The sequence below is a fragment of the Haplochromis burtoni genome, unplaced genomic scaffold (assembly GCF_018398535.1).
Source record: "Haplochromis burtoni strain Fernald_Lab_line unplaced genomic scaffold, NCSU_Asbu1 Contig_669, whole genome shotgun sequence".
NCBI classification, from domain to species: Eukaryota; Metazoa; Chordata; class Actinopteri; order Cichliformes; family Cichlidae; genus Haplochromis; species Haplochromis burtoni.
Window position 1 is genome coordinate 31,768 of NW_024583030.1, and position 11,188 is coordinate 42,955.

At 41.8% G+C, this 11,188-nt stretch overlaps 1 protein-coding gene across 1 annotated transcript; it reads right to left on the minus strand.

Moving 5' to 3' along the window:
- Window positions 1-970: 970 nt before the first annotated feature.
- LOC121811750 (transcriptional regulator Myc-2-like) lies at window positions 971-5,986 on the minus strand. Its single transcript, XM_042215174.1, is given in 4 exon segments — window positions 971-1,628; window positions 1,630-1,898; window positions 2,640-3,252; window positions 5,842-5,986. Coding segments are annotated over 4 exon segments (1,158 nt in total). The 5' UTR covers window positions 5,884-5,986; the 3' UTR covers window positions 971-1,394.
- Between the last annotated feature and the right edge of the window lie 5,202 nt (window positions 5,987-11,188).

Sequence of the window (11,188 nt, forward strand, 5' to 3'; positions counted from 1 at the left end):
AACCCTGCCTGACTGATCTGAGCATAAGTCACAAACTGAATTTCATATCGTGTTGCGTTCCCTACAGTTCCCTGTAAATTCTCTGTGGAGTGAAGAACGAACACTTCCAGGTGGGAACATTCGTGACTCAGCATATGGACACATTTACCACCTCTGTGTTCAATCAATAAAGTTTTTTTGCTGAGTCCAGGCTGTATGACACATGATCAGGATATATTTGATTACGTAAGTGTACAGCCTGCTGCTTTCTGAGATCAGCTGCATGTTTGACAGCTTTGTGTGAACATGATTGGCCTGAACTTACATTAAATGATGTGACTAACTCGGGTGTGTTTGATTTTTACATTCTTCTGTGGTCCTGAGTTAAATTAACTTTGACAGCTATTCAGTTAAAAGATTATTTAACTACTAGCGTAGGGAGTTATGTGTATATAGATACTGTTCAGTCAAAGCCATGCCGGTTGATCTTTGACCCTCTTAAAGTGATGCGGCTGGTAAATGCAGAGCAGCTGATTTGGTTTGAACTTTCACCCCGTGTTCAGTGTGGAAATCGCGCAGCACCACGACAGCCTCAGCGCGCTGCTCCGCTGGGCCGGATGTTCTCCGATGACGCAGCCGAAATGTTGAGTAATGACTGAAAAGAAACAGCTCAGGCCAGAATACAGAGGAAATGCCATGAAAATGACCCACAGGAATATGCGCTGGATCATTTTCAAGAGGCGGAATTTGTCTCTAAGGAACCAACTTGGCGATTCCACCCTCAGATGTTACAAGAAGCTGAAAACACTTCCACTGAAACTTGAATTTTATCAGTGACTGTGGGGTAACATCACTGTGGGTTTAAGCTGATCCTTCTAAGGGGATCCAGCGGCTGCCTGAGGCACGTTTCACACCGCCACATGATTCTGGGACTTACAAACAAACAAACAGGGAGGTTTGCAGAAACAAAGCAGACACTTTGAGATCAAGAGAAGCTCCAACATGTGAAGGGCTTTTATTCTGAAGGGATGAAAACACTTCTGATGTACTTTTAGTGCAAAAAAGCTTTTGAACAAAAACAATATATATAAAAATAAACTCTGAAATTAAAAATACAAAAGACAACTTTAGGGAGTGAACAGATTAAATATAGTGAATTAAATTATTGTTCATCATCAGCTGTAAATTAAAGTTATGACACATATTTATTCACATTGTCGCCTCATAAACTGGAATGTTTGAAAAACTACTTTAAATTAAAATAGTCAATAAAAACAAAAATAAATAAAAAAAACAGAAAACCTGATTGCAGACGAGCAGCGAGCCCCACGGGCAGCGTGCTGCATTCAGGTGACGTCGGTCATTATTTTAGCTTTAAAACCTGAAGTGAAGAAACTAGAACGACTGAGCAGATGTTAATGTGAAGTCCTGAGCTGCTGCAGCCTCTGCTTCAGCTCTCTGCTCCTCTTCCTCAGTTCATCTTTCTTTGCCAACAGCTTCCTCTCCTGCTCTCTGACCTCCATGATGAACTCCGCCGCCTTCTTCAGGATCACCACCTTCGCCGCTTTTTCATTGTTGGCCACCGCTGGGACCTCGTCCCTCAGAACCATGAAGCTCATCTTCAGCTCGTTTCTCCGCTGCCTCTCCAGCCACGTTGTGAGTCCTGCGCTTGTCGTTGTCCTCGCCCTCCGATTTCGGGCTCCAGCACCGGCGCCCGCCGCTCTGCCTCGGTGCCGCGCTGCTGCTCTCCGCCTTCACCCGTTTCTCAGGGGGTTGCTGGGCAGCGTAGTTGTGTTGGTGGATGTTGACGTGAGAGCGTTTGAGGACCAGAGGGGAGGTGTGGGACCGCCGAGATGACTTTCTCCTGTCCACTGTCACCACATCGATCTCTTCCTCTTCCTCATCATCATCTTCCTCTTCTGGGAAAAACAAGGAAAAACATTCTGGTGTAAATAAAAGTGATCGCGGTCTGAGCCAAAACCACCGTCCTGCTGATGGACGAGCGAGGGACAGAAAACGAGTGAAAGCAGCAGAGCGAGACAGAAAACATGCCCTCCTTGAACTCCTCGCTTCCATAGTTTCCAGACATTTACCGGCCAATGAAAACATTTCTCAGATGTCTGCTGACACTGACAGTACTGGTGGATATTTTAATCCACAGCTTAATTCAGACTAAGGTTACATTTTAATGCACTACTATCCACAGTAACTATAGCGTTAAAATAATGGTGACGTATGAGGAACAGAAAGAGCCCTGTGGTGAAGCTTTCTGAACAGCTGGTCTGATCTGGGATGACGGGCACTGTTTCACTGAGAGCCCCCACATCATTTGACTGTCCTCTGCACTTCCTGTGATGTAAAAGTACTGACTGCAAGAAGAAAACTAGCTACTGATTTTAAGGAGTTCACTTCAGTCAGCTGATTGGACCCCAACGCACCTGAGCCGGGCTGTTTCAATAGATGCAGTATTATGAGATACTCTGAAAATCACTGGGTTACTACATTTCCCAAAATGCAAGTGGATCCTACCTGATGCTTCTTTGTTTCTAACCACTGGTCTCAGAGGGTAAATGAGAAGTGAAGGAAAGGTCGGAGAAAATCAGAGTTCAGTGACTCTGATACTCAGGATTAAAGAGCTGGCTTTTCAAAATAAAACTCACCTGATTCACTGTCACTGCTGCTGGGTGGTGGCGAGTCCAGTCTCAGCTCAGACCCCACCTCCATCGCCACACCATCATCCATCTGCTTCTCACCCAGGAACACCACAGAGGGGTCAATGCAGTCTGTCACCGAGGTGTGGAAGTCCTGCAGGTACCCAGCGCTCACTTGAGACCCGCCCACCTGCTCGTCAGCTGTTCTGTCTGTGATGGTCTTAGTGTTGCAGGAGTCCCGGCGGGCCCGCAGCGAGGCCAGCCTCTCTGACACCACCTTCTCCAGCTCTGTGGCGGCGGCGAAGCTGCTGCTCCACATGCAATCCTGGATGATGAAGGATTGCAGAAATGCTGCAGAGGAGCTGTGGTCATCGTCCAAGAGGTCAGACACCGCCTCCAAGTGGTCGGCGGCAGACAGGGAGGGTCTCCGGCTGGGGGACAAGGGAGGTGTAGGCAGCAGCTCGAACTTCTTCCAGATGTCTTCGCTGGGAGCCGGCAGGAGCTGGCTGCGTGGAGGAGGGTAGAAGTCTTCCTCTTCACCATTCAGGAAGAAGTAGGGCTGGACCACGTCGTAGTCATAATCGTAGTTTGTGCTGTTCAACACCGGCGGCATGACGGCGGCCTGAGAAACACAACAGGAGGTCAGCCTGAGCCAAGCACACGACCACAACATCAAAAACCATCTGATATTACAACAGTGCAGGAGAATCAGTTAAGCATGCCAGACTCCATTCAAAAAACAACTAGTTTAGCTTTCTTTGGATTAAAGCCCGAGTTTACATAATAGAAAGCAAAGATCCTTCATCAGTAAACAGCACTACACACATCTGCAGTGCAGACACGCTCACTCAAATGTATTAAAACTCGGGATTTAACATGCGTAACAGTTTTAAAAGTAGTAATTTTATCAAAAAATAAGAACAGAATATGCGGTTAGAAGACATAAGTAAAGGTTGCAGAGCAGAGTTAAACACAGAGCTTCAGTATGAGTAAAGTCTCCAGACAGGCGAGAACTTCTGCAGATATGCGAAACTCAGCTGTCAAAATGCGCGACGCTAGTTTAATAACATTGAACCATTTATTCAGAGTCACGCATCAAAGGAAAAACGGTCAAAATGCGAAGAACGAACATCAGCGATAAATTCGGCACACATTTTAAACTGACTAAGCGAAAAGTTAAACGACAGCAAAGAAAAGCATCCAGAAAGCTTCAGACATAAACTTACCGTTTTTCTCCAACAGTTAAGGTGAAAACGTGAAAAAGGTCCAAATGTTCAAGCGAGTAACGAGTAAACTTATAGCGGGCTTTGTCCAGCAGAGCCTGTCAGTCTTAAATAATCCTCAGTTTCTCGATAACAGACGCTATAACGGTCCCTCAGTGTCGCCCAGCTGCTCTGCCGTCTCAGCGTGAAACTCAGCCATCAGCTGCTTCACACACATTAAATACTCCGGCTTTTTTATCTTCATCCGCCGGCACTACAATCTTCCCGCCAAATGCGAACTACGTAGTAAACAAACGGGACCTATCGATGTGCTGCTGACCCTTTAGAAAATAACCTTTAGTGCATTTCTGCCATAAAAGCTTGATTGTAGTATTAGTTTTACTTTAAATTCAGCAAGAAGATGTGCAAAATATGGGAACTATTTTACTCAGCGGACGTGTACTTTTTGTGAATGGTAAGAGGGTGGTCGTGACTGTAAATGATGTAAAGGAACAAAGTTCCGGGAAACCCGCTCTTATCCCGTGATGAAGTCATGAAAACAAACAAGCAAAACAATGTTTATCGAAAGAAAACCTGGATTGAATAAACAAACAAACAACAGAACGAAGAAAAGGATCACGAGCTACGAATGCAAAAGCAGTAATCTGCTAATAGAAAATGTATTAAATGAATCAAGTTTGATAAAATAAAACCAATTACAATATCATTAAAAAATAAAATAAAAATTTAAAGGAAAACTAACCTAAGAGAAAGAATTTTAAACAAAAGCAAAACATATTTAAACAATTATTTTGGATATATTATAAACAAAGCCACTAAAAGGAGAAACAAGAATTTAGCACAGCAAATATACTGTTATTATATTTATTTATTTTACTTTGATGTGATTTTTTATTTTCTCTGTTTTGATGTCATCTGAATTAATTCTGGGAAAGACAACATCAAAATAACATCTATGAAACGGAAATATAAAGAACAGATTATGGGCTCCATGGTCAAGACCTATGAAGAAACTATTTATTTATTTATTTTTAAATTCACAAAATGAAAGAATAGGCTTCAACCATCTCCAGGTCTCATTTCCCGGGTGTACATCCTTTATTTCTCTCCTCATATCTTAGACCCTCCCATCAAAAACGAGGTGAAAGAAGCAGAAACACAGAGAAACGGAGGCAACAGGCGTGCCAGATGTTTAGCTGTTAAAGATGTCACGAGGAACAGCTGCATCGGCTGTTTATTGCTTCATTACAGCCTGTTGCTGTATTTGAGGTCCTCAGAGGTACATTTAAACCAGCTTTTTGAAGCAGACTTCAGTGGACGTGTCAGGGAAGGGGACACAGGTGAAAAGCTTGTTGGTGAACCTGTACTTCAAGAGGAGGGAGGAACACTGGATGATGGCCAAGAGTGTTCGATTTAACGAGAATGCAGCTAGAGGGCATCAGATGGAAGTCTGTGGGAGGAAGTGAGTGAATGCAGAGCCAAGAATGCCGCACAGAGTTTGGGAGGAGCTGAGACAGGCTCTGGGTGGTGGGAAGGACTTAGCAGATGACTGGAAGTGCTGAGGAAACGGCCAAGAAAGTGTTTGGTGTATCGAGAAATACAAGGAGACTTGGTGGTGGAATGAGGCAGTGCAGGAAGGTATTTGGGTCAGCAAAAAAAGTGGGATATTCAGGAAGCTGAAGAAAGTGGAAGTACTGGGAGCTTAAGCGTACGGCAAAGAGGTGACAAAGCAAAAAGCCCAGTAAGCTGTATTTCAGGCTGATAGCAAAGGAGGAGAAAATGACTTGTAATGATCGACTAAGCAGGAAAGGACAGAAGTGATTAAGGATGGAGATGATAATGTGCTAACAAGTGAAAGGAGTGTGAAGATGGAAGGAGTACTCTGGGGATGTGATGAATGTAGAAATGAGAGGATGACAGTTAGAAAATCAGGAAGCGCAGAGGATGGAGTGAGAGGTGGGGAAAAGCCACTGGCCCAGAAGACCTACCTGTGGAGGTGTTTTGGAGGGTGGTGAGCTTTTTAACAGCATCTTAGAGAAGACCCAGAATAAAAACAGCAAACCTGTTTATTAAGGCTGTTTACTAAATCCATGACACACAAAGACCACAGAAGAGGCTCACAGACACGCCAAGAAACAAAGTGGAGGCAGCACCATAAATAAAGCACGGTCTAATTAAGGGAAGTGGACACAGCTGAGGAAAACACACAGGTGCAGATACTCTGGCATACTCCGAGGACTTCAAAGTGCTACAGAAACACTCACTGTGCACCGGATATCACTATAAAATACACAACCCACCGCATGCAACACTATTTCATGATTTGAGCCAACCTTTGTTTAACAGCAGCTCCTCCTGCCTTTCTACTCTGCTGCCCCCTGCTGGTCAAAACCTCACACTGCCTCAAACTGCAGGATTCTTGTTTATCTTTGCATTTTCCACGTCTAGTTTTTTGTTAGATTTAATTTATTATTCTTTATAATTCTGCCTGCTTTTTATAATACAGTCAATATAACATGAATAACATTTACCTTTAATAAAATATCATCTATATAAATGTTGCTGCTAAAGATAAAACCTTAAGGTTGCTGCCCTCTTGTGGCTGTAACAACACACTGCATTACCAACCATAACCATAAATTCTTATTGTTGTCTGTGGATGGAGGGATGGAGGTAAGTGGATAGAGTATGTGCCATTTTAATAGAAGTTATATTAATTTTCCTAAATTTAATTTCATAAAGTTAAAAAATGTAACATAACAAAGCAGAAGATTTATCTGAAATATTCAAACTACACATTTATTTAAACCAAACAAGTGTTTAAGATTTGTGTTCCCAGTGTTTGTAATCAGATGTAATCTGGGCTTTCTGACGTACATAACTGACTTCCAGCAAGGCTGCATGAATATGGCATTAGACAAAACACAACATGAACCCAGGAAAGACTCCAGCTGGAGGAACAGGCCAGTTAATGTTAGAGTTTTCCACATATAACCAAGGACAGCTTCAAAAACATCCGACTAACTGGAATTTCTAACTTAAAGACCTGAATAGAAGAGCCGATGATAGGCGAGCCTTACATTTTAAAAGATGAGCATGTTTTCATAAATAACAACCTTAATCAAGGATTAAGATACTTTTTCATTCAGTGATACAGTGTCAGGCTGTATCACACTCAAAGGTATACGTCACACCGCTGCACCAGTTTGACTCACAGAATCCATGGCAACAAAGTACTTCCTGTTTACTATAAATCTGACAACTTCTCACGCAAATAAAAACGTCTGCCTCGGTTTGAAAGAGAGAAGCAAAGAGATGGAGCGCCATCCTGTGGTGAATCACTGGAAGTACAAAAAGAGAATTGTGGAAGACAGGAGGAAGCTGCGTGTGGAAGTAACAAAAAGCTGCAGTGGTGTTAGCAACATGTTTAAATTAACAAAACAATTTAACACGTTTGGAAGAAAGGTGATAATTTAGAAAGAAAATAAAAAAGTCAAAATAAAGAAATTATAATGTGAGACCGAGAAAGATTTTAAACACACTGAGTGAAGAATCTCAAAAACTGTCTTAATGATTCACTGACTTACTCAGAAGGTTAAAATCATTCATTCAGCGACCTGGATGCAGATGGAAAAACTGAACCGATAACATTAATGTATTAAAACATTACAGTTACTTTTAACAAACAGTCCTACTTGAACTGTTTTTAATTATTGTGGTAACTGATAACTGAACTTGCAGAGGCAGTAGGAGTGTGTTGGAGTGCACACAAGATAGCCTCAAAAGCATCGCCCGGGACTTCCCACCTGTGAAGTCAGCTGCAGACACATTTGTGAAACAGACAAATCGGAAACTAGAGGAGAGGTGAGAACAACACAGACATGGAAGTGGAGGCTGAACTACCTGAAAAGAGAGCCAAAAGAGAAAAGGCCGGAGAGATGCCTGAAGATGAGTTGCAAATCAATGTCTGAGAAATGAGGTGAAAGTGCACAACATCATCCTGGAACAGTTATTAAGAACACAGACGATGCACATGCACTTCTTGCCGATTTGGCATGGTTGGACCCCAGGAAGTTTAGCCAGGTCAGAACAGTTTCTCTTCCAAGTAATGCATTTCAGAACCTCAGCGCCTGTCTACTTAAATTTGACAGCAGGGCTACAGTTAATAACCTTCAGTCAGAACTGAAACGTTTTGCTGAACAGTGGGAAAGGCTTAAGACATCACATGTAGATGAGTACACGACCAGAACAGCAAAGGACAGATCTGAAGAATGGGACGAAGAAAGTGAAATTGTGACCGAAAGCTGTGGTTCTTGCAAAAATTGCCCACTGTGCTGCTATCAAATACTCAGGCTACATGCTGTCTGATGCCTATCGTCTCCTGTGGGCTGGCATCACAAGTACCTGCTGACCCTCTCCCTCACTCAGGTTGCCTGTGAAAGAACATTCTCTGCACTCAAGTTCATTAAAAGCAGATCTCAGCAGCTGTCTGCCAACAGCTGGAGATCTTGGATGGCAACTACACTGCAATCATCGAGTCCATCCTCACCTCCTCCATCACCGTGTGGTACGCTGGAGCCACTATCAGGGACAAACAGAGACTGCAGCGTGTTGTGCGCTCTGCTGAGAAGGTGATTGGCTGCAGACTCCCATCTCTGCAGGACCTGTACACCTCCAGGACACTGCGGCGTGCAGCTCGGATCTCAGCTGACCCTTCTCACCCTGGACACAGTCTGTTTGACCTGCTCCCCTCAGGCAGGAGGCTCCGGTCCATTCGCACCAGAACCTCTCGCCATAAGAACAGTTTCTTCCCCTCTGCTGTTGGACACATGAACAATAACCATATGACTGTTCCCACCACTAACACATGACCCTACGCTGTGTTCACTGCATCATTCCATGTTTGGCACTGATCACCACCTGCACTCATGTATATATCTTTCACGTAGCACTTTTAATTCTTATCCCTACTTTTATTTTTTCCATGTCTATTTAAGTGTTATTTATGACACCATGTTTGCACTGAAGCACCGCAGCAATTTCCTAATGTTGTAAACCTGCCAACATTTGGCAATAAACCCCATTCTGATTCTGATTCTGATTCTGATTCTGAAAAGGACATTCTCATGTCATTGGACTCTGACATGGTCATTGACAGGGTAGCTGAGAAGAGTGACCTGCTGAGAAAGCTCCTTTTGTAACCTGGTGAGGTGAAATAAAAATGAGCAAAACATTCCTAATTATCTATTGTTAATATTAAATTCAGCTTTATTGTTATTGCCTAAATGAATACGTTTAGTATCTACCTTCACTTCAAACAAGTCAAGTGATTGGTAAATGCTTAGAATTTGTCCATCTTAATAGATAGAATAAATATGAGATTGGAGTATTAGGCATTTATAAACATATATTCTTACAGTCTTAATCTGTCATTGTTTCATTTCAGATGCTGTCAGTCATTTTAGGAGGACTGAAGTGTGTTCATTTTAAGTAAGTACTATATGGAATATGATTCAACCATTTTTCTAGAGTAAGCATACCAGTACTGTCATCGTCTGAAAAAATCTATTAAGTACAATTCTTTCTCAACCTTCACTGTCTGTCCTTTCACTTCTTAAAGGTTTCCATGTCTTAAGATATGTTCAGTGTTGCTGCTGTGGAAGTGTTGTAGGTGACCTTTTATTGATGAGTGAATAGTCTTTGGTGATACAATTCAATCATAATCTGTCCTTTATAGATTTTAATATTCATCTAATCTTTATTCCTTTCTGTCCTGTTTGTCAGGGTCTGATCATACATTGTTTGTTTAAGAGGTTCGAGACCATTCAACTTTTTAAGTTCATCAACGTAAGTTGTTATGACCAACCATCCTATAGTATTTTATTTTATTTTTTCACGTGTTGACTTGTAAAAGCCTGTATGACAATTTTTTTTGCCATTCATTAACCCCACAGAGAAGGCATCATTTAAATATGTTAACGTTTTCTTTAAGCAAGCAGTATTAAAGTTTTTTGTGACCTGGCCCAGTGTCCTCATTTTTGGAAATGAAAATATGGTCACCCTAACGTAAATACTGCTGTATGTGATTCAGCTATATTTGTGGAATAAAGATAACGGTACTGTGATCACCCGAGCAAGTCCATAAAGTGCCATTCTTTGTCACCCTTCTCTGTCCTTTCACTTTCTTTTACCTGTACTGTGTGTACACTGCCATCAAAATCAATTAAATGTTATTTTTTCTCACCTTTCTTTCTCTGTCTCCTTTCACTTTTTAAAGGTTGGTTTAAAAAATTGTGCTGCTATGTTGTTTATTGATGTGGTAAAAAAACTTTATGAAAATATACTAAATCTGTCATTTATTGATTTTAATATTCAGATAATGACCATGTCTCACCTCTAGTCGTCTCTGTCTTAATTTCCACCATGTGTTGTAGATAGTTCAGGAGGTTAACTCGACCAAGCAGTCTTACTTTTCGCTAAGTACTGTTTAGAATACCAGAATAGGGAGGATGTGTAGGTTTAAGTTTTTAGATTGATACATATACACCAACAAGCTAGCTACATCACTGTCACAACAGCGTTTGTTTTCATTCAAAGTGCTTTATGATTCTCCTAGATACCATGGTGGGCGGTCTCTAGTCAAAATGCTCCGGGCGCATTTTTTGTCCCAGTCCAGACGCCTCTGAGAGTGTTATGGAAATATATAAAACTATATATGTGGAACTTGCTTCAAACCAGAGAGGCACAGGTACCAATGCAGCAAATGTGTTTTCAAAAATGTCTTCAAAGAAAAAAGAACTGATGACAATTAAAAAAAAACAAAAAACACTGGAGGAAAAGTGACGTGTTTGGAAATTCCCTGCTGTTGTTGAACGCATCAGTAGTGTACCTCAGGTGTGTTATTTGCGTGTCCTGCGAGAACAGAAAGGTGAGTCATTAACCAGCAGAGCTAAATGAGCTTTCTAAGCTCAGAGTTAGCATCAGAGGGCTAGCACGTGTTTTTGGCTAGCTTGGCTCGTTAACATGGTGGCTAACCATGACTAGCTTAAGTAGCTGCTAACATCCAACAACGTGACTGTCAAAGAGACTTTGATGTTTGCACTGTACCGATGTAGTGGAAATTCTAAAAAGAGGTATTTTGGAGAATGTTGGAGACTTCCTGTTATAAACCCTCAGTAAGGCTGGGCGAGCTTGCTAGCTGCCTGTAATTTAAAGCTTTAATGTGCTATCGGTCTACATTTTGGGCCCATTTTAATGAATTACTTCTATTTTGAGTAGCTAAGCTTACCGGTACTAATTAAGTGATTTAAGTGAAATATTTTAATTTCTTCTTCC